The sequence below is a fragment of the Octopus bimaculoides genome, chromosome 6 (genome assembly GCF_046866305.1).
Source record: "Octopus bimaculoides isolate indiv1 chromosome 6, ASM4686630v1, whole genome shotgun sequence".
Classification (NCBI taxonomy): domain Eukaryota; kingdom Metazoa; phylum Mollusca; class Cephalopoda; order Octopoda; family Octopodidae; genus Octopus; species Octopus bimaculoides.
The window spans coordinates 8091034-8115588 of NC_142933.1; the positions used below are offsets into that span (position 1 = coordinate 8091034).

At 39.5% G+C, this 24555-nt stretch overlaps 1 protein-coding gene and 1 long non-coding RNA gene across 4 annotated transcripts in view; one reads left to right on the forward strand and one right to left on the reverse strand.

Annotated features, from left to right (window-relative positions):
- Nucleotides 1–24555, forward strand: part of LOC106868910 (uncharacterized) — a 130001-nt gene that overhangs the window by 83196 nt on the left and 22250 nt on the right. Inside the window, exons 1-6 of one of the 3 annotated variants that reach the window (XM_014914370.3) lie at nt 2986–3628; nt 6948–7143; nt 8124–8429; nt 10179–10236; nt 21655–21915; nt 24084–24144. In XM_014914370.3, coding sequence (XP_014769856.2) covers nt 7084–7143; nt 8124–8429; nt 10179–10236; nt 21655–21915; nt 24084–24144 — 746 coding nt within the window. In that variant the 5' untranslated portion in view covers nt 2986–3628; nt 6948–7083. Of the gene's footprint in view, nt 1–2985; nt 3629–4293; nt 4492–6947; nt 7144–8123; nt 8430–10178; nt 10237–21654; nt 21916–24083; nt 24145–24555 lie in introns of those variants that run through there. The other 2 variants (XM_089353380.1, XM_089353379.1) reach the window with 2 other exon arrangements.
- On the reverse strand, nt 5284–11244 carry LOC149134921 (uncharacterized). Its single transcript, XR_016242156.1, has 2 exons — nt 11129–11244; nt 5284–5568 (listed from the first exon to the last, which is right to left on the reverse strand). It is a non-coding gene; the product is annotated as an uncharacterized LOC149134921 (long non-coding RNA).

Sequence of the window (24555 nt, forward strand, 5' to 3'; positions counted from 1 at the left end):
AATGCTCATGAGTCCCTAAATCACTAAGACCAACATTACTGTGATACACTGATTTGCCTTCTTTTTTTATTGGTTATAGAATCTGCACCTCTTTTGGTTAGCCCAGGTTAAGTGGCATGACAGCGCTGTTCCAGAAAGATAGGAATCTCAAAGGGTAAATTACTGGGACAATGACAGCACACTGCCGAGTCTCAATGGTATCACAATGAAAAAGGTAGAACCGGGAAAGAAGGTGTCCTACCTAAGACTTAATGTTCCTACAAGGACTTCAAGCTTGTGTTGGGAATTTTGTTTAGATTCAGTGGAGCAGGTGTCCCTGGATATCGATAAGATTTGCTGGGCTCCACTGAAACCCCGACAGAAATTCCTCTTGTCACAGCAGCACTACTTGCTGAGATTATTTTATAGTCACACGCAGGTGCTGCCGTCAAGAGGAATTCTCAAGAGACTTGACATGGTCATCCATGTAGGAGCTAGGCAGATTCTTCATCTCCCGGATACCACTTCTTCTTCCAGCAGCTGTCTATTGATATTACTGATAGACAGGGAGCATACCTTGTTGTGTGAGTTGAGGAGTGATGGTGTTGTTGAAGAAGGATTTGAACAGGGGTTGAGGGGGAATGGATAACTTTAAGCCCATAAGTCTACTCAGCATTTTAAGATTTTGATAAAGGTGCTTTCTGACTTAGAGGTTGGGCTTTTACAATTAGAGATGCACAAATTAGTGCAATTACTACCACATATATCAATGACAATCTACACCTGATGTGACCTGTCGGTATCAGATCTTACCTCAGTGTACCTGTAATTAATTCAACTCAGTCTCTTTTGTACAGTTTAGCAGTGGAGCTATTCCTGCAGAGGTTGATAACATTGATGATCATCCTGTTTGGAATGAGACTCAGATCAATTATATCTACATACACAGGTGACATCATTGTCATGGTGACGGATACATCACAGATTCCTGGATGGTGGAACAGGTGTCGTTACCAATCATGTGATTTTTTTTTTTTTCTCTTAAAGCGAACTCTTTGATTTTTTTAGTCTTGCACCAACCAAAGACTGAACTTGGGTGTTTGATGTCTGAAATGTTGCAAAGCATTCACAGTATTCTACCAGCTGGATAATGGGGGTGAGTGGAAAACCAGCTCTTGCATTCTGTAGAGGGATAGTTGAGGGTATGAATGGTGATGTCTTGGCAGCACTTCTGGGTGTTGATGAGGACAATCTGGAGGACTTTCAGATCAAGTATTATGGGCAATTTCCCAAACTCTTTGGCCTGTTTGGAATAAACTCTCCCGAACTTTAGAGCCCCAACTAAACATGTCCAAGAAGCACATTATTGTTTTGTGGGGTTTCTGTTGAAAAGAGATTATCAGCTGAGTGTATTCATGAAGATCCAAGCCAAAGAACCTTCTAACAAGGAAGAGCAGGTAGCCATCCTCTACTCGGTGGTTGTGGCAAAGAAGCTTTGTAACAAGTCCTCATCAATCATTTCAAAAAATACTTGAAGAAGAAGGGAGGGAAAGAAGGGGAGCTGCTGCCCTCCATTAAACTGACAAAAGCTGGGTCGCAGTGGTGAAATGGGTCCTAGCTAAATGGGTTTACTTTACACAGCTGTTGGTGTGGAATACCCAGGATTACTCTGGTTGTACCCCCCCCCCCCACTATTTCCATTGTTCTCTATTCTTACTGTTATTTATAGTTCTCACTTAATACGTTGTATATTAGTCTGGGTGTTGGATTAACCTTCAAAAGGGTGTAGGTTCGATTTCTAGACCAGACAGCTTTTTGTGTGCTTAAGCAAGATACTTCATTTCTCATCGCTTCAGGCCACGTAGCTGCAAAAAAGTACTGCCCACAGCTGAAGGATTACCTTGCTATGGTAATTGGTCCCTTGTTTAAGTAAAGGGTGGAGTATCTGCTTCTGTCACTCTCCACTGAAACCAGGGAGAGTTTCTGATTTAATGCTCCTCTATATTCGAAATAGATTTTAATTTATTAACGTGTCTTTATCATTGATGCTCAATCCATGCCAGCGTAGGAGACGGTCAGTAAATGAATCAAACACCATTGTTTCTTGTTTTCTTTCCTATTTTGCACGGCCCCACTCTTTTGAGCCCTTCATCGTTGTCGCCCTCGTCAACATCGTAATTATTATTAAAACGAAATTTAGAAGTTTTTTGTTGGTCGTTTCTTCATTCCTCCAAACAAAATCAAATTGGGAAAAGGTGAGACAGAGAAAACAGACAGCTTGCGTATATAATCGCTAATTAACGGCGTAACAGATAGAAGATAATTAGATCGATATATATGGTAAGGGCTGATGGCATAGGACGGGCTGGAACGGCAACAACAACAACAACAGGACAATAGACACTCGTGCGGATAAATAAGCCCAGTATTTATAATTGAGTGTGTTTTAGGGCACGGTACACAATATACAGGTACTTTACGAGATAGTGAGGGGCAAATGAATGTGTGTGTGCTTAGGCGGAGGTCACCGTTTGGGTTTTAAACTATTTTGTGTATGTCTGTCTGTGTGAGAGAGAGAGAGATTTTGGAAGTTGCATTTTTGCTTATATATATATATGCATATACATATATATATATGTGAAAATATATGCAGGTTTTTAATTATTTATTCACATCCATCACGCCCCCCCCCCCGGGCTTTTCTTTCTTTATTTGTTTCCCCTCTAACAAGTACCTATTTGTGCCTATTTTTCTTTCCATGCTTCACTTGGTATGGACTATTGTTGTGATGGTTGCTCTTGTTTTTTTCTTCTTTTCCTCTCTCTCTCTCTCCGCCCCCTTTCCCCTCGCCATCCGATGGTTAATTTCTCTCTTCCCTCCCCCTCTCTAGTTTACCCTCTTTCTTTCTCTATATGTCTCTCTCTCTCTCTCTTTACACACACACATATACTTATACATATACCCCGCCTCGTCGCCTTCCTTCTTCTTCTTCCCCCACGCGAGATCACTGCCAAATAAGGAACACCTACTTTACATATCTGTAGAGATCTGACGGCAGGTGCATCTCTATGGGAAATTACTTTCCTCTCTTTTCCTTCTGGTTGGCAGCTGAATTTATGTAAATCCAGACCAAGAAGAAAGGAACAGATATACATACATACATACAAAATATATATATATACATTACAGCAAACACACACATACATGAATGCATATGTATCTATTAGTCGCGTGTGTCGAAGTCTACACACTCGCAGTTGTGTTTATACTTACCTATTGGTATGTCTATAAAGTAATCTATACGCTAGTGGCTCTCGTGTATAGTAATGCTTGTCAATTAGAGTTTAAAACTAAATTGCTAATAATAAGGTCTTGTTGCGTGTGACGCACACTTACATGAATGGGAAAAGAAAAAAAAAACCCAGAAGCCGGAGTGGAAGAGAAAGAAATAACAGTTATATATTACATCCTAAACACTACCGAACAAACATTTTAGGAAGTTTGGCTATTTTAATTGTTTTTGATACATCACTTTATTAGAAGCCGTCTTAGTAAATTAATCCAAAAAAACTCTGTGTTTTTAGTTTATGTAATGACCACTTAGAAGTTGTTTTTAAGGTCCAAACCAGACGTCCGTTTATAATAATAGGTAAGTCAGTCTTCTTTCTGTTTAAGACGAGACGCGCGTTATTATATTCTTTCTCTATACATACATGTATATAAATTATATATATATATATATATATATATTTATATATATATATTCACGCGAGCACACACTGTATCTATATATCTTCCATTTTTTGGTTTCGTTTTTCTTTCTATCTTGCGAATAAAAAGTAAAGATAACTTGGACATGACTAACATGGAAGGTCGAAGTTAACAATTCTTATGTGCATAAGAAAAAAAAAAATATTTACTGACAAATTAGATTGTTTAAGTTAATAGTGGGGACTACAATGACATTCATGCCTTTCTCAAGGGCATTATTAACTTCAGTGAAAAGATAATTATTTCAGCCCAAGGATTCTAAAAGCCAATATTTGTTTTTAAATTTTAGTTGGATACAAAAACCCTTTAACTGTCCCCGACCGTCAGGGTGAACGCGGGGAGAATGGCTATACAAACTGTTAAACTTTTCAACAATATTATTAGAATTGTGTCTATTAGAATTTCTTTATTAATAATCCGTTCAACTTCGTTTCTGTAGCGATATTTTAAAACTATTCGTAGTCCATTGTTGCACCTCACTTTTTTTTTTATATATATATATGTATATATATATTTTGTGCCCCCCCCCCCCGTCACTTATCCTTGTCTGTCTGAACACCTCCCTCTAATTCCCTCCCAATTGTTATTACTGGGAACACCTGTGTGGCTTTCTGTTTATTTATTGTTCGTTAAACACGCGTGCTGCTTCGACTACGTGTTGCTTGTATACACACACACATATATCACGTACTTGTCGGATTACCATCAACATATCATTGGCTTATATTTACTAAAAAATATGTAAGTTAATTTTTACCCTTTTTAAAAGCTTTTAAAACTTCACTTTATTATATATATATATATATTTATAAATAAGGCCGGGTGAAACTTTGAACGTTTCTCTTCAAACGAGTGAACCGCGACAAGTTCGCATGCGACTGAAGGTTCCTATCGGCGTGTGTCAGGCCGTTTCGCATGACTGCATTTCGCTTACTCGCATTTCTCTACTGTCCCCCCCGCGCCACAACCTTTGCTGTCGCGTAAAAAAAAAGTTTCTCTGTTGAAGCTAACAATGCGGTTACTCGACATGTTAACAATAACAGCCAAATTATCGCCTTCACAAAACCATCCCTATTGTATGAAAAGAAACAAACAAAAAAATGGGAGGGGAAACTGCACTAAAAAATAAAATGGCATGACTATGGACTGAAACGATAAAAAAAAAAAAAAAAAAAAAAAATTCGGGCCAGTCCACATGAAAATATTTGTCAAGTCGGATTTATGGGTCTCTCAGCAACCGGCCCACACGTTTTGACCGGCGCGACACAAGAACTTTCGATGCTTTTAGCTTCCATTAATTCACCAGAAGTACGTTTAATTTAAACTTGAACACTAAATTGTACAGATTTCACTTGGAAATATTCTTAGTTCTGAATCAAATGTGGGCAAAACAATTGTTTTTTGTTTTCCTAAAATTTGAAAATAAAACAAAATAGCCTAAGAATTCTCCTTCTCTTGGTTTTTGTACATTTTTTTTTTCTTTTTGAGAACTTCTAAATATTTAAACCGCTCATTTTAATATTTAAAACTTACATCGTTGGTGAGCACGCCGTTTCATCAGGTCGCCTCACTTTTCTATACAATGAAAAAATGCCAATATTTGAACCGAGGTAGAATATAATGAAAACTCTCTCCCCGTTCTAAATATCTCTGTAGGAAATCCACGAATTTCGTCACATGGTTTTAGTGGTGTTGCTTAAAAAATACTTTTAGAGTTCCTCATTCTGTGAATCTTTTGACATCAGTAAAACACTTCGTGAAATGGGCGACGGCAGCGGAATTTCGGTTCCCGGTCAGAACCATTTCATTGAATGCCACCTTTAATGCACAAACGAAAAAAGGATGAAGACTATTACATCACCAAAAATTTGTTTAATTATAAACATTTTTTCGGCATTTATTTTCTATCTCGGTTTGAGTTTATAATGTATCGATTACAAATCGAACGTTCGTCTTACCGACTTGCACTGAACGAGTAAAAGAACTTCGATGAAAGAAAAATTGGCGGGTTTGCGGAGGGGAGAGATGTCGGGTTTGGAGCGCCGCACGCGCACACCTTGCGCTGCTGCTCTTTGGCCGACTGATGACATCAGGTGCCGGCAAGCGGCGAGTTGGATTTGAACTTGTGAAGGAGGTGAGTTCATATCTCCTTCGCAAGGTGTTATTGTTAGAGAGGGCCCCCTCGCACTCATATTTAATGAATCACATTGCCACAAACCCCAATATGCGCACGCGCGCGCACACACACACACACAGAGCAAGTGTTCCCTTCTTTAATAAACAGCTTAAATTGTCCTCTGTATTGTAGAGGGGGGGGGGTTACCTTTTAAAAAGTTATTACTTGATTTTGATTGGTTTCTTTCTCCGATTTCCACCCCTCCCTCGTCTATTTCCACCGCCACCACCAGTGTCCGCACGCTTCTTTGCTTACTTTGTGTGTGTGTGTGTGTGTGTGTGTGTGTGTTCGGTACCTGGAGTTGCTCATGTGTCAGCACGCCGCCGCCCGCCCGTCTCGTCTCGTCTCTGTGTACGTGTGTTCGAGCTGGCTTCGTGTAACAGGAGTTCGCCAGCCGCGCGCATACGCGCACGTGTGTTTGTGCTCTCTCGCGCGCGCACATTATTTGTTACATTATGTATGTGTGTGTGTGTGTGTGTTCTCTCTTAAATGGCTTAATAATGAAAAGTTTTTTTAAAAGGATGAAACTCCTGCTTAAATCCCTCCTATACAATGTTGTTTTTTTTCTTTATATACAAACACACACATATATTAATCAATCTCCTTAAATTCTCTTCCCTTCACACCCGTCCTTTCTTTCTCACTCTGTCGAAGTCCATTCACATCCATCCCCTTACATATTTCAAAATATATTCACTCACTCTTTTCTCTCTAGTTTAATCCATGTTATTTTCTCTGTAAGTTTCTCCGGTTCTCTTTCGTCCTCTCCTTTTTGCAGCTAATATATACGTGTGTGTGTATATGTTATATAGATATGTGTGGGTATATATGTATATATATATATATAAATATATATTTATTTGCGCGTGTGTGTATGTTATATAGATATGTGTGTATATATATATATTTATTTGCTTGTATGTGTATATATATTTATATTTATTTGCGTGTGTGTATTTCTTGTGTCTCCCCTTTCTCTCTGTGTGTTTGCCTGCTGTCACTAATTATCATATCTTTCCAGTTTGTGCTGTCAATCAGGTTGTATGGGGGCGGAGTCAAAGCAGTAAAGCTGCTGCCAGACCGAGGCTGTTACTTTAGACATTTCTATCAACAGCAGCAGGCGACGACGACGACGACTTGAACCAGCAGAAACAAGGATGCGCTCGACCACGGCACTACTTTGGGCCAGTATTCTGGTTCTAATCACTCTCAAGCAGGTGAGTGTCGTTTCTTTGAGGGCAGGGCCAGTCGGTTTTCTTCAGGTTGACTTTGAAATATTTCACCCACCACCCCACCTTCCCCCTCCTTTTTTTTTCTCTTACATTCCATCTCTACTTCTTTCTCACCCGCCCCTCCCTGCTACCCCTACATTCCATCTAATTCCTTCTCTCTCTCGTTCTTTCTCTCTGTTCTCTTTTAATTTCTTTTGAAGCTCTTCTACCCACCCCACCCCTCCCTTCTTCCTCTGCATTCCATCTGTCTTTCCTTGTCGTTTCTCTCTCTCTCAATATTTTGGTTTCGTTTGAATTCTCTCGTTTTCACACTTAATTCCTGCAGAGCATCTTCTCTCTCTCTTTCTCCTCACCTTTTCCCTCCTATACCCTGCTCCCCACCCCTCATTTCTCTTACATTCCATCTTTGTCTCTCCTCTTTGTTTCGTTTTTTCTTGTACTTTTGGTTCACCGTGTATACATTGTGTGTATGTATATACATGTATATACATTTACAGGCATATTTATGCATGCCTAAGATTTCCCAAGAAAGATATTTAAACACACACACATTATGTATGACGACTAGAGTAAAATGTTTATAATAAATATTAACACACGTGTATGTATAATAGTATTTTGAGAAGTATATATATATGTATATGTATACACACAAGGAACACAGTTAAAACGGTGTGTATATCCATATATATATAATAATTTCTAATTAAAGAAACCACTTTAAACTTCTTTGTTTCATGTCTATCGGCGTTTACATTTTCCCTTAATCTATCGAACGTGTCCTTGTTCGTCCGTGCCTGTGTTAATTCGCAGGTTTTGTGTGTGTGTGTGTGTGTGTGTGTTTATATATATATATATACATGCTGTGTTTCACCGTGTATGTTTTTGCTCTGTGTTGTGTATAAACCATTGAATGTCGAAAAAGTTTTAATTTTGTCTTGTGTTTGTTTATCCACGTTGGTCAGGTCCTTGGCACCGGGATGTTCCAAATACATTTGAAATCCTTCAGGAATACAAAGGGATTACTAAAAAGCGGCAACTGTTGCAGTAATAATGTGGTGGCCACCGGCCAAGCTGGAAACAACTGTACGGCGTGTTCTACCTTCTTTCGGATATGTCTTACGCATTACATGGCCAATATTGTCTCGGGGAAAAAGTGTTCTTTTGCCCTCACAGAGTCACCAGTTTTGGGGAGTAATGTTATAGATTTCTCTCAGGATTTACCTAATTTTACCAACCCGTTGAAGTTCTTGATCAAGTCTTCGTGGCCGGTAAGTTGTGATTTTCTTTTCTCTCTCTCTCTGTAAATACATTTATTGTATAAAACAATTGTCGTTGTGTCTCAATCTCTTCTAATTCCATTCAACATCTGAGGTGCTTTACTGTTCATTTGTAGTAGTTTTTCATGTGTGTCGTCTGCCTGTCTACTGATGTTTGCATTTCCCAAGAATATCTTTGTGGTCTGGCAGATTGTTTATTCATATCTGCTAGTTTAGAATCACTGTCAGAAGTTATTATTATTATGAAGGTGGCGAGCTGGCAGAATCGTTAGCACGCCGGACAAAACGCCTAGCGGTATTTCGTCCGTCTTTACGTTCTGAGTTCAAATTCCGCCGAGGTCGACTTAGTCTTTAAATCATTGAGGCGTCGATAAAATCAGTACCAGTTGAGTACTGGGGGTCGATCTTATCGACGTATCCGCTCCCCCAGAATTACTGGCCTTGTGCCAAAATTTTGAAACCATTATTAAGGTGGCGAGCTGGCTAAATCGTTAGCATTCTTCCCGACCTTCAGGCCCTGAATTCACATTTCGCCCTGGTCGACTTCGCTCAGTAAAATAAAGTACCAGTCAAATGCTGGGGTCGGTGTAATCTACTCATCTCCTCCCGTTACAATGACCCTTGTTCTAAAATTAGAGAAACGGTTCTTATTATTCCATAGCCACCAACATAATTATGATATGGATTAGATTACCAGCAGAGCTCGTTGCTACTTCGTCGCTTAATATCCGACATACAGAGAGTAGCTTCCACACTCGGCATCTCTAGCCGACCTTGTACACTGCAGTTGCAAGTCCTCTCCCATCCACCAGATGTACGGTCGAAAGCGTTCCAGTCATGATCATCTCACTGACAGTTGAGCCAGTCTTCGTAAATTGATGTTTTGGGAGGTGAGGTGAGGTGAATTTTAGTGTTTGTTGCAGTGTGATCCCATTGGGGTCCCCTTGGATATATCAGTCTTTTTGTTTTTATTTTGCTCTCGAAGAGAAAAAATTCCTTTTTCGGAGTAAAACTTCTTAACGAATCGAACCTTCGTTGCCTAGGACACTGGTCCAAGTGCAAATAAATTCATTTTGCCGACTGAGTACATCCAGAGGCAAAGCTTTTAAAGAGCCTCTTCATTTTCGAAGAGAGGCTGAAGAACATAATTGTAAAGAATACGTACACCACTGGTTTTCGGCGTAACAGAAACCCGAACCCTAAAACTAACCACCGGGTGTACGTATTCGTACCTTCGCCTATTTAGTTGCCTCCCCACTTCTTTTAAAAACAAAAAACTCAAACAGGAGGGTGGGTGTAAGCGGCAAAGAGAACCTGAATGATCATTCTTTTACTGCTTTATCATTGGATTGCAGTCCAAGCTGGACTACCACCACAGAAGTTTTTTCTTTCAGTCAATTACAACCGACTCCAGGCTACTTTGTTAAACTATCGATCTCTTAAGGAACAAGTATAACGAAAATGCAATCGCTGGAAGAGTGGGAGTCCCGTAATTATTTGTACAATCCACGGGTGGTCGAACCTTGGTTTATTCTTTCGCTATTTCAACCATCTCGAGGACTCATCCAGTCCCCAACCCTCTTTATTTATAAGTTGCAACAATGATGAATAGGTTGCAAAACAATGTGTGTGTGTGATTTGTCTCTTGTTTCTTCCTTCCTTCCATGTCTACCACAAAAACGTTTAAGTATATATATATATATATATATGTGTGTATTTTTTTGAATTTTTATTTTGAAGAGGTCCTTCTCGTTGATCATCGAAGCTTGGCATAAAATCCGGAATGGACAGGCACATGGTAAGTTATTTTACTTGGAAATTATTGCCGAGGCGGCGGGTGGGAATTCTCACACCCGCCTCCTCTTCCAGCTACTACTATAACACATTACACTTCGTCAGGGCTGCTTTTCACGATACGCTCTCCTCTCTTTCATGCTTCTGTTCTATCTCTCCCTTTTGACCCCTTCACTCTCTCTCTGACCCCTCTCCCTCTCTCTCTCTCACTGTCCATCTCTCTCTTACTCACGCACAAACTGTCTGTTAGCAAGCCTCGTGTGTGTGTAATATCCATCTTGAATCGTTGCCTGACTCGGTTAAATGAATGAGATGCTGAGTAGTGTTGTTGAGTAGTAAATAAACCCATACGAAACGTTGGGGGATTGTTTAGCACCCGGCAACTGTAATCCAGCCATGACCACGCTGTATATTTTCTTTTTGTTGCCTAGTACGGCGAAAGTAAAGAATATGTACACCCGGTGTTTAGGGGTTAGGATTAGGGTTTTTGTTACGCCGAAAATGGGTGGTGTACGTATTCTTTACCTCCGATGCCTAGTATATCTAGGACTATAGCACGTTTTTGTGTTTGAAAGACAAGTTTTAGGTTAATGAAAATATTTTTCTTGAAAGGAAGAATATATTTGGTAATTGCTTTTAGATCCAAGACACAGCTTTGTTGGAGTTAAAATATTCCAACTTTTAGGTTTATGTACAATCTGTCTCTATATGTTGTGTGTATGTATATGTTGTGTGTATGCATATATGCTGTGAATATATCGTGTATGTAAATGTTGTGTGCATGTATATATGCTGTGAATATGTATGTATATATATGCTGTGTATGTATATGTTGTGTGTATGTACATATGTGTGTGTGTGTATGTATATATATATATATATATATATATGCATACCTTTATCCGCCCCTTTACCATCACCAATTGCATGTGTTTCCGTTCTGCTGTTATAACATTTCTGTAGAGAAAGAAGCAAACTTGCTCTAAGCTTTTATGAACAGTATACTGTTGCTATGGTGATGGAGTAGAAAGTGATTCTTTTCCTGCAGCCATGCTGGGCTACTGCTGCATTGAGTGGGGGGGGGGGGGCGAGTCGGCTTCGGCACTTTCTCTTCGCCAGCCTGCTAAGTTAATGCTCAAGCTAAAACAATAGTCCTACCTGTGTACACACACAAGCTTTATACTACTGCTGTGGGATCGAACTCGGAATCAGGAGGCTGCGAAGACCTTTTCCACATAGCTGTGTTTGTTTTTTCCTATTCTTTATCCTTGGTTTAGCGTTGATCATGATGAAGGGCCATCTAATTGGCCCAGTATAGCTATGACTATCCCTCCATCTTTTTTTAAACTGTATGGCGTGCTTTAAGGAAGATTTGGTTGCTATTTCTCAATGGTTGTGGGGTCGGATTCAATCCGTGTGTGTGTGTGGACATATTGGATAATTTCTGTTACAACACTCGGATTAATCAAAGCCATATTGATGGAATTTGGTTGACGGAAATTGTAGCAGCGCCCCCCCCCCCCCTGTTGTTCCTGGGTGGGAAACACGTTGGATTTGACGTTTACTTGGTGCCAGGGTGGCTCGAACGAAGTCCGCTCTCGTTTGATGTCGGACCAGGTTTTTGGTGGGACAGAGTGACGATTGAATTGACTTGAGATTTTTCTTTGACCACAGAATCCAAGCATCTAACTATTTGGTTAGATATTAATCCACTGTCCTTCCATTCCCCCCCACCACCACCACCAAAAATGTCTCGTTTCAGACAGGTAAAAAGCCGGTAGAGCATCGGCGAAAATGCACTGAACTATTTCTTCCGGCTCTTAACGCTTTAAGTTCAAATCCCGCCGGGATCACTTTTGCTTTTTATTCCTTTAGAGCCGATAAAACAAAATATCGGTGAAATATTGAAGTGATCAGCCCCTTCATTCAAAATTGTCTTGTATCTAATTCGGAAACCATTACTATTAATCTGAGGATAAGGGTTCGGAACTTTTCGACTCCATTTGAAGCCTGTGTGTACGTTGGAGTATCGTCACCCGCTAATCCGAACTGTTGACCTGGTAGACCAGATCTTGTTTTCACCTAGTCGTCTTGCCGACCTATTCTAAATGCGATAGGTCTCCACTCTATCAAAATTGTGTAACAACCCAGTAAAGTGTTATTGTTTATCCCCGCAGATTAACTCTGATTTAAGCTGATCTATAATAGACGGTGATCATCTCCAAACATAACCCAAGGGTGCTCTCCGTTTAAAAATGGCAGCTAGTCTTTGGTTTGACGAAGATTTTGTCTGTTTCTTTTGGGTTCAGCGACTGTCTCGAATCTCTGAGCCTCTTGTCGAATGCGTGTGTGCATATAAACAACCTGTGGCTCTCGTGTAAAGCGCTAAAAGAAACATTTCATAACATAGGAGTTTGAGTTTAATGCTTGGCCAGAGGAAGATGGAAGCAATTTAATGATATGCTTCGTGCACTCTGATTGTGCTGTGCATTGTTAATTCTGCAACGGCTTGCTTGTTCCCTTGAGCGATAACTCGCGCTTCCTCAATTACCGTGTCATCATCCCTTTAAACTGAACCTACACATTTTTGGGAAGGCACCACGCCAGTAAGTTTACACACACACACACACACACACGTGTGCGTATGTATGTGATTGTGTTGTTGTTTTTTAACTGATGGATTCAAGGAGTTCATTTGGTGGTTTCGTGTTTCCCTGATCAAACCTGCTTCAAATAACCCAATCTCCCTTAAATCATGTCATCAAAAAGAAGGGCATATTTGTATAATGTATTCCTCCAGGCATAACCAAGGACGGCCACGGCTAGAGCGCCTTTGATCATAGGTTTGCTCAATTAGGAGTTACTGGTTTATACACTTTCTTTAGATAAATCCATGTCGTCTATATTTCCCAAGGATTCTCCACTGGTTGCTCTCATCGCAAGAAATAAGTCCCCTTAAATGTGAAGCAAAACTCAGTTGGGGTTTAACGTAAATCTAAGACAATACTGTCTGCCAAAACGAAAAGAAAAAAAAAACAAAGCCTGTTGTCATGGTCGGAATGGTCTGGTGCATAGAATCTGCTTGATCAGGGCTGACCTGGTACTAAATCTAAACCTGTATCTAAACTTTCACACACACACACCCAGTTTGTACACTTTATGATATAAAGTGCGTCAAGGTAGCAGCAGTTGTGCTAACTGAACTGTTACTGGTTTCTCCCTCCCTCTATTATTATTATTATTATTATTTTCTTGGTTCGTTGCGTTATTCTCTTTACCTTTCTACCTCTCTCTCTCTCTCTCTCTCTCTCCATTGCTTTTGCCCGCCACCAAATGATCACTAGTTGCGCCTCTTCTACCGTTGAGGCCGACACACGTGGAGAAGGGCGCCATTTACTTTTTCCTCGATCCAGTCACCAATTTTAATTTAGATTTTGATTTTTTTAAACTTCATCTCGTCTGTAAATCGTCTTCTCTCCGTTTAATCGCAGATTTCTTTTCAACCGTAACACTTAGTTTTAGAGATCAACTTATGATCAGAGACGAGCCACCTCTGACCGTCTCGTCTGTGGGGTAAGGGTGTGTTGTGGGGAGTCTTAATGTTATTTTTAATGTTGAAGACTAACAACCTGCTGAGGTTTCATGGTTGACCCTCGTTGTTCAGACCGTGCCTAGGTTATTTCTCCTTCCTTCCTTGGGTCATTTATATCAGTCCACTATCATAAGACAACCTTCGAGTATTCTTAATTTTACTCGCTAAAGTTTGAAATGTCTCTAAACATGTTTAATGTGTGTGTGTGTGTATACCCACGTATCACATTGAACAGGTCTTCATTGATCAGATGCTGTTTGACCAGCCTGTCTTTGTGAGTCTGGGACTATTATATCTAATCTTTTTTTTTCGGTCATTGTAGGAATTTGACCGCTATTTCTAGCAAGCCGAGTGATCGTGTTTTTTTTTTTTTTTCCCTGTCTTTGATTCCTGTTATTTGCTGATCGTACATGAATGATTATGGTTAGACATCCCAGCTGTGGTCGTCCTGTCTTTTGGGGGTTTTGCAGTGCTACATTATTCTAAGTGTTCCAGTAAGATAATGTGATTAAGCTGCTATTTCTGCCAGGTCAAGCTACTACGTGGAAATTCCCTTGTTGACTGGTCTTATACGAACATGGAAAATCTTTCATTGCCTTCATTTTTGCCTCAAATGTCACCTTGCTCCACCAAGGCCATATTTCAATCAGGTGTCACAGCCCTCCGCTGTTCTAAAGTCTTATGTGATAAATGTTTTAACTGCTTATCAATTTCTTATTGTCTCGGTTTCTATGGCAATCAGTCTCGAGATAATTAATTCCGTCTCTCTTTCTCTCTCTCTCTCTACCTATACTTTCATAATCAATGTGCTTCAATGCAAATCGATTTCCTCGATCAATCATTGCTGCTAAAATATTTATTTTATAATTATTCAATAAGTTATCATTTCAGCTTTCAAATTCTCTTTTACGAGACTCCCCTACCCCACCCTCCATTCTCATAGGAATTAAGGAAAAGATGTTTTTTTTTCCTATTTTATTCCCTTAACATTAAATTTTGGAGGGGTTGACTTTGCGATGTGTGAGAATGTTATTGAAACTGACTCTTCGTCTCGTCTTTAATCCTTTTTCGAGTTGTCCCAAGTAATTAACCAGTTGTAAGATAGCCACAGGTTTGGTTAAGTCTGGAAATACTGGAATAATTCTGGGATTCGATATCGCTTTTGCGGTTCGTTTCCTCATCCTTTGGGTGCTGTCATTCATTATCTCGTAGCTTCAAGATTTTGATCGTTTGATTGTAATCTTAGAATGTCGTTGCTGGGTACGTGCGAGAGGCCAGATCTATCTGGTCTAAACATAAAACACTGTTGGGATTAATTATGGGCTGTTTAAATGCTAGAGGGTTAAGCTTTATTTGTTCCAAGTAAAACCTGCCCTCCACAAACGTTTTCCAATTCCTCATCAATCTTCCTGATTGATATCTAAAGTCAAAAGCTGTTCTATTGATCGAATCTGTGATTAATTATTACAGCTGTGATTAATTATTACACTGTTTGTGAATTTGTTATAGTTTTCTGTAATACACACATGATCAAACTTGCTCCGATTGTGACCATCCCCTCTAGCAACAACAATAGACACTGACCTCTTCAGTATAGTTTCCTATTTAAATGTAGGACAAGGATTCCAAAGAAACTCTACCAAATTGGAAACCATCCTAGTTCTGAACTAGGGAAGCCCTGACCTGCTAGAAATAGCAGTCAAATCACATGTTGGATAACATTGCTCTGTTTTTATAGCCACACATACTTCTTAAACCGAAGGAATGGTCATGGCTGGAACGAGTTTCAATCATAGTTCTTGATGGGGGGGAATGACCCAGGGTCATGGCGGTTGGACATTGCATTGGGCAAGCTGGAGCAGCGTTTTGAATGGTTGAGTCTATCAAAACTGATTTCATTGCTTTATAAGTCTGGTACTTCCTATCGATTTCTTTTTGCTTTAATGCTAAGTGACATGTAAACAAACCAACACAATTTGTCAGGTGGGTGACACGTGATAGGCTTCCACACAGTTTCTGTATACCAAATTCACTTATAAGGCATTGATTAGTCTGGGGCCATATAGTAAGACACTTGCCCCAAGATGCTGCTCAGTGGGATAGAACCTATAACCATGTAGTTGCAAAGTATACTTCTTAACCACCCAGCCATGCCCTCATCTATGAAATCGAGTTTCATTGCAATAAGCTTTTACATTCAGTGCAGGGAACCTAACTAGAAAATCGTATTGGAAGAGGTTAAACTATTTAACAAGCATTATTGTAATTACTTCAGTGTGAGAAATAGCGCAGGATGTTCCAGTCTTATTGTGACCTCATCAGTTAGACTTCACTGTGCTTGTTGAAAGAGATGACTGTGTGTACAAGATTACACACACACACTAGTTGTTGAAAAGGACGTTGTTTAGAGCAGTGATTCTCAATCACTTTTTTTTAACAGGTGGACCCCCCCCCCCCCAGCCATTCGATGCTTAAAAACTAATTTTAAAGATACTTCTTTCAAAATTCCTCTTCAGGATTTAATCCGTTTCCTGCCACCGTTTTTACACGACTAGTATTTCAGTTCCCTGAAAGTCTTCCATCTTTGCCATCTCTTTTACAGCATGCTTAACATATTAGGCGTAAGAGTGGCTGTGTGGTAAGTCGCTTGCTTACGAACCACATGGTTCCGGGTTCAGTCCCACTGCGTGGCACCTTGGGCAAGTGTCTTCTACTATAGCCTCGGGTCGACCAAAGCCTTGTCAGTGGATTTGGAAGACGGAAACTGAAAAAAGCCCGTCGTATATATATATATATATATATATGTGTGTATGTCTGTCCCCCCCCTCCCAACATCGTTTGACAAACGATGCTGGTGTGTTTACGTCCCCGTAACTAAGCGGTTCGGCAAAAGTGACCGATAGAATAAGTACTAGGCTTACAAAGAATAAGTCCTGGGGTCAATATGCTCGACTAAAGGCGGTGCTCTGGCATGGCCACAGTCAAATGGCTGAAACAAGTAAAAGAGTATAATTATATACACCCTGTCGATATATTCAGTTATTCTAAAATGTTACGTTCATGGTTTCTAAGTTTTCTTCGTTGATGACTGATAAAACCAAACCATAGCCAGACCAGTGGTTGCTTAAGAGCAGACACCCTTTCCCTTCTGTATTCTATATTTAATAAGATTAAATACAGAATTTTTCTTGATTACACTTTTACCTGTTTCAGTCATTTGACTGTGGCCATGCTGGAGCACCGCGTTTAGTCGAGCAAATCGACACCAGGACTTATTCTTTGTAAGCCTAGTACTTATTCTATCGTTCTCTCTTTTGTTGAACCGCTAAGTTACAGGGACGTAAACACACCAGCATCGGTTGTGAAGCGATGTTGGGGAACAAACACACACACATACATATATGTATATATACATATATACGACGGGCTTTTTTCAGTTTCCGTCTACCAAATCCACTCACAAGGCTTTGGTCGGCCCCGAGGCTATAGTAGAAGATACTTGCCCAAGGTGCCACGCAGTGGGACTGAACCCTGAACCATGGTAAGCTAGCTATTTACCACACAGCCACAATTTTTGTAAAAATTTATGGGTACACACATCAGATAGGTTAGGTCCCCCTTTCTGCAATGGGCAGAAGGCCTGAAATTTTGGAAGACGAGGGTAGTCGGTTACATCGATCGACCCAGGTGCTCAGCTGCTACTTATTTTATTGACCCCGAAAAGATGAAAAAGCGAAAAGCATCCTCGGCTGATTTTGAACTCTGAACGTAAAGGTTGACGAAATACTATTGCTAAGCACTTTGCCTAGCGTGCCAACCATTCTGATTGCTCACCAATTTATATTTGCCGGGGTGGACTTTGCCTTTCATCTTTTCGGGGTCGATAAAATAAGTACCAAATGAGCGCGGGGGGGGGGGGGTCATTGTAACCGATTTACACCCTCTCGCGAAATTGCTGGCCTTGTGCCAAAATTCGAAACCATTATTGTGTTGATGTATATAGCTGTCTGCAAATGTGTGTGTGCAGTTGTGTATATTAGTGTTAAGCATTATTATTTTTTTAAATGATATACCTGATTACATTTTGTGTCTACAAATATTCTTTATTCTATTAAACTTTTGTTTTTGTTTAATGATTTTCAGATAGTTCTAGGTCGAGCAGATAGGTAAAACAATAAAATAAAATGAAAAGGCAACAAAAAAGCACTTAGCAACAACAACAACAAAAACAACTTCTAAAATAGAAATAGTATATAACATAAAAACAAAATAATTTGTGTGAGTCGAGAGAAGCGACAGGTGGTTGGTTTGTGTGGCTTTCTGTTGGAGTTACAGTAGTCAGCCTACAAACTCTACCTCCTTCTGCTACTCCGTGTGGCTTGTGCTGCGGCGGCGGCGGTGCAACGAGAGAAACAGGTTGGGTATCACACGGCCCTCAACAACAACAGACCGATATTAAAACACAATGGAGCTTGTCCAACAGATAGCCCGGTGGGGTGGGACGGGGGGTGGGTTGCCTTTGTGTTTTGTTTCTCTCTCTCTCTTTTCCCTTTCCCTCTCTTTTATAAGTTTTGATAACTTGTTAGATAACGCTTTACGATAAAGGGTAGAGACAGGAATTGGGTACACATGACTCCTTTTAAAAGAAACCGTGCTTTTCGTCTTAAAACCACTCCATGTGCTTGCGCCTAACGAGGATGACCTGTACTAGAAATAACAGCTAAGCCACCCTTTAATCTACACTCCCCCCCCCCCGTGGCCTTAAGACCGTTTTATGTCCAAGGCTACCTTTTGTATGATGTCGAGACTGAACTGAAACTAAACAGCATCTCTCACTCCCCTATGGAGTTCTCCTGGGCTTTTCATACATACATCTGCTATGTTTTTGGCAAACAAAGCGATAAAGCTTCCCCTCCCTCTGCCTGCTCGCTCTTCTTTTTTTAAGCTGCAGTAATCCTTGGACTTCTATTACACCTGCCGTTTATTTTATTTTTATTTTAAATATTGTTTTGTTCTAGATCAGGCCTGACTCGGCAAGCCTATTAACCACCACCGTGTAACTAGGACCTCTTTTATCTAATGGATTTTTTAAAGCAGTAAGATACGACTTGAATGAGATTTGGCTGTCATTTCTAGCAGGTCGGGTGATTGTGGAACGGGTGTTAGTAACTTTAAGTACCAGTGGTGAACTTAAGGTACACTAGAAGCTGTTAGATGCATCTGAACTGAGAAAATTAATAAAACCTAAAATTTCCAAATCCATATTTAACCCTTTCAGCCCGGAATTTTTTCTCAAGTCGGTAATGGTGGGGGTGCGAGTTGAACGCATGGGAGTCTTTTGAGTTGTCATAGTGTCATACACTCTGATCATATGTCTGGTACTTCGAACTTACCAGAAAAACTGGAGTGGTACTTATACTGCATCACTTAGGTTGTAAAATTTTTGACTGTTACACTTATGTATCCGCCATGCCGAAAGGGTTAAATGAAGATAAAAGCTGTACGATTTTATTCAATTTGTTTAGGGCTTTTTTTTCTTTTCTTTTGTTTCCCAGGGACTCCTTTTAGATTTGAATGAAGATGAAACTGTCCCCTACAGACAAGAAAGGGTGTCCACTCTCCCTTAATGTAAACAGTCGTTAGTTTTGATTTTAATAAACAATATTTGAAAGATTATCTCTGTACATTTCGAGTGTTATTGACGATGGTGGTGCTATCTTAAAACAAGGCCCTCCCCAGAGGCACAACAGATCTAGGGGTCCAATACTGATCTTTGTATGCTGTGTTTATGTAAGGGTTCCTAGTGCTTTACTGTTTTAGTTCCTTTAATGACCCTAGACGGTGATGTTTGTTTAACTTGGCAGTGTTTCTCAAACCTGCAGACAGAAGTTCAATTGTGGTTATATACTTCCTCACAGACATAATGTATCTGGGAATATATCATTGTGTGTTTCTGTTTAGATGTTAGGGTGGTATTTCTTCTGGACTTAGGATTAGGAAGATTCCTGTCATAAAGTTTTTTTTTTTCTGGCCACATTCTTCCATATACTCCATTCTAAGCTGGTAAGAAGTGATTTAAAGGACATTTGACTGCTATTTCTTGTAATCCTGAATGGGGCCACTACAAGGAAATCTAACACAAGGTTTTCCACAAACTGGACCTTTGGTTCAAATGCTTACAGCAGTAGACACTTGCTAAAGACACCAAAGAGCTAAACTGTCTTTTAATATATGCAACATGTTATAACCATTTCCAAAGTAGAAACAGTGTCACTGACTTGTTTGATATCTGAATTTCAGTTTCTGAATTGTTAAGATATTAAATATGTAAAAACATATTTGATAAGCTGTGATTGAGAAGACACGGCAAGTAAAGTGGGATCACAGCTGTAGCCTATCCTAGTGTTGCATAACCAGCCCATTAAAGAAGTACCTTTGATTTGTCAGGCAACACACCGTGCTTGAGGAGACCTATTGAGTCAAGTAAAATCAGTCAAAAATAAAATCACAATTAAATGGAAATTGTAGCTGTGGCTGATGCCAGTGCTGCCTGACTGGCTCCCCATGTCGGTGGCACGTAAAAAAGCACCCACTACACTCTCGGAGTAGTTGGTGTTAGGAAGGGCATCCAGCAGTAGAAACCTTGCCAGATCAGATTAGAGCCTGGTGAGGCCTCCTGGCTTGCCAGTCCCCAGTCAAACAGTCCAACCCATGCCAGCACGGAAAACAGACATTAAACGATGATAAATATTTTAGTAATTCAGAAACTGACCTTTTTGAAACCAATGAATTTATGAAAATACTTTTGTAGGCACAGGCATGGCTGTGTGGGAAGAAGTTTGCTTCCCAACCACATGGTTCCAGGTTCAGTCCCATTGCAGGACATCTTTGGTAAGTGTCTTCTGCTATATAGCCTCAGGCCTACCAAAGCCTAGAGTGGATTTGGTAGGTGGAACTTAAAAGAAGCCCAGGAGTGGTTGTCTGGTAAGTAGCTTGCTTACCAACCACATGGTTCCAGGTTCAGTCCCACTGTGTGACACCTTGGGCATGTGTTTTATATAGCCTTGGGCCAACCAAAGCCTTATGAGTGGATTTGGTAGACGGAAACTGAAAGAAGCCTGTTGTATATATGTACATATATGTATGTGTGTGCATATGTTTGCGTCCCTGTAACTTAGTGGTTCGACAAAATTGATAGAATAGGTACTAGGCTTACAAAGAATAAGTCCTGGGGTCGATTTGTTTGACTAAAGTCGGTGCTCCAGCTTGGCCACAGTCAAATGACAAATGAGAGAATACATGTGTGTTTGTCCCCCACTACTTTTTGACCACCAATGTTGGTGTGTCAACGTTCTTGTAACCTAGCAGTTTGGCAAAAGAGACCAATGAAATAAGTAACAGGCTTTAAAATATATATATATATATATATATATATAAAAGCATTAAGTTTATATATATATAAAAGCATTAAGTTTGATTCATTCGGCTAAAAATTCTTCAGAGCATTGCCCCCGCATGACCACAGTCTGACTGACACAAGTAAAAGATAGAAGATAATGAAGCTGATGTTTTGAACATAAATTAACATAAATTAACATGAAATTTTCATGAAAGGTTTTTAGATCACAGAACCAAGGCAATCCGAGTCGGAATCAAAAAGGTTAAACTTGGACATTTGAATTGTTGAAAAGATGAACATGTTGACTTTTTTTCTGTCTGCAGATTTTCTCTCTCTCAGTTTCTCTCCTCCCCCACCACCCTTGCTCTGTCTTATACATGTTCTTTGTATGTTTTCTTTTTCCCTTAAATATTTCTTTATTTCTTTTCTAGAAAGTCCTCACCGGCAGCTGATTAGTAGTGTAGCTATTTCAGAAGCCCTGGACGTTAGTTCCAATTGGCGGCCGTTCAGCTACATTGAACAACCCGTTGAATTCAGCTTCAATTACCGTTTTATTTGCAATGAGAACTATTATGGGTTGCGGTGTAACACAGTATGCCGGCCACGGGATGATAAATTTGGACATTACAAGTGTACCAGAGAGGGCCAGAGGAGATGTTTACCAGGATGGAAAGGAGATTATTGTGACCAACGTAAGGACCATTTTGTTGTTACCCCTTGAAAAATCAACCACTAAAAAACTCTTTCCCCAAAATTCTTTTGATCAATCCTCCATTCAGGTTAGCTAAACAAATACTTCACTGACCCTGTCCTATAACCACAGAGAACAGTGGGTCGAGTGAGGCAGTGTTAGTATTTCTATAGACCTTAAGATTTTGAGATTTCTATTGTTACCCTGAGTCAGTGGTTCCCAAAGTGGGCAGTACCATCTCCCTGGGGATAGTGGAAAAATCCATGGGGAGGGGGTTGAAGAAAAATCGGGCAATAACATGGTGACCAAAACGGGGCAATTGATGTAAAAAAAAAAAGGGGGGTTAATTAGGTTGAGTCTTATTTGTGAAATGCTGTTTTGAATTAGCTGCAGAAAATGGTCTGTGGTGGGGGTGGGGGGCACAAGGAATGTGACCTTAGAACCAAGGAGGCAGCAGCCTGAAGAAGTTTGGGAACCACTGCCCTAAATGACCACTGATCCAACAGGTCTAAAATTAAAGGCATTCTTTAGTCTCCATCAACCCCAGTAGAATGAGAGTAAAGTTGACCTTGTCATGGGATGTGCAATCAATGTAGAGACCTGGAACTCAATAACAGAAGGTCTTTTGTTCAATGTTCTGATTTTTCTGATCTGCATTGAAACTGGATTCTCTGATTGTGAGCAGTTCCTTATTCTGGTGGCTAATCTAACAGAACATTATCTAAACACTTTCCTTTCATTTTTAAGACATTTGTGTAACTTGAGAGAGATTTGGCTGCTAATTCTAACATAGCAAATTTTACCAATAATCTTGGCCCTCCAGTTAAAATGTGATTTTCAAAAGTCAAGAATTTCCTGTTCGAGATGCATCAAAAAATCATTAATTTTCTGACGTTTTAAATGGTTAAACTGGACTCTTACATGATGAGATTAGAGCGAAAGAAAAACTGAAAAAGAAATTTAACAAGAAAAAAAGAGACATAGGATTTTTGTGTGTCTTGTATTGAATATTATACAATGTCTATCTTGTGTCAGTTGGGAAATCATTATGATTAATGGAGTTATTTGCAACTGTTTCTTATTCTAAATTCTTCCAGTATTTTGTTTCCTCTGCAATGATACCATCATTAATCTTGGTTAAACATGACAACACCTACTTAACTAATTGCACTGCCTTCCATTACTATCTTAATTGGGCTTTTTTTTTTTTTTTTGCAATTACTACTGGTATCAGAGCAAGACCAGTTTGGTTTTGCTTGACGGTCTTCAGTTTAGTCTTAATGTGCTACACCTTGGGCAAGTACCTCCACCATAGCCTCACATTAATCCATGACAACATAAGTGAAATTGGGTCAGTGAAAACTATGGGCAGCCCTTGTCACACAAGTTGTGCTGATTCCACCTGAGATTGTCATTTACACTGCAGTAAACAGGTGGTTCCACTCGAGTGTGTGTGTTTATATGCATTGGTATCTTGGGGAATTTGGTCACTAGTTCCACCATTGCAATCCTTCACATACATGAGGTTAATGCTTCTGGATAGATTACTTAGACAATATGGATCAAGGAGTAAATAATTCCTTTTAACATCAGCTGGTTCTCCCTGCCCTCTTGGGAGTGGGGCTGGAGATTTCAGGAAACTCAACAAAAGAAGGAAAGTATATGTAATATATATACATACATGTATGTATGTATATATATATATATATATATATATATATATATACATGTGTGTGTGTGTGTGTGTGTATATATATATATATATATATATATTGTAAGCAGACTTTATATTCTATTTTTGTAGATTTAACCTTGTGTGTTTTAATTTCATTTGTGAAATTGGGTTTGGTTCTCCTTTAAGACAAAATAATCTAGGAATTGTCTGAATCTACAGAGACCTACAAATCACAATCAACAACAGTTTAATGTTTTGATAAAATCAGAGCTTAAAAACTGTTTCATATTAAATGCCATTAGCTTTGAAGGGGTGCAAGACAAACCTTTCCAAGAAGTGAGGGACATTTGGTTGAGATCCCTTGGGTTTCAGTATCTCTAACCAGGCTTCTGCTTGTGTTGGTCAGGGTTATAAAATTTGGTGTAGGGTTTCTTTTTAATTTTCATTTTCTAGAAATATGTTTAATGTTAAAATTTTCTTGAAATTTTTTCTAGCAATCTGTCTGGCTGGTTGCCATCCACTGCAAGGTTTCTGTAACCAACCTAATAAATGCAAGTAAGTTATAAATATTTATCTCCAACAAATGCTTTTTCTCTTCTGTGTAGGATGATTTTCAACAAAATTAAGTCGTTCTTGTTTAACCTAAGTCATCCTAAATCAACTACAATAATCATGTCTTTAGGCATATTTGTCTTTTTTGGAGATAGTTTGACTGCTATTTCTTGTAGGTTCTCTTATTGGCCTGTGTCAGACCCTTGTATATAATAGCTCTTGTCATTTTGGCGACTTCCTTGGTGACTTCCACACACATACATACATATATATAGATATAGATAGATAGATAGATATACACATACATATATATATACATGCATACACATTGCAAGAGAAACATTAAACTTTGATCCCAGAACTCAATGTCACTTCTTTCTATCTAGATATTATTTTATGGTCTTTCCTAGCCCC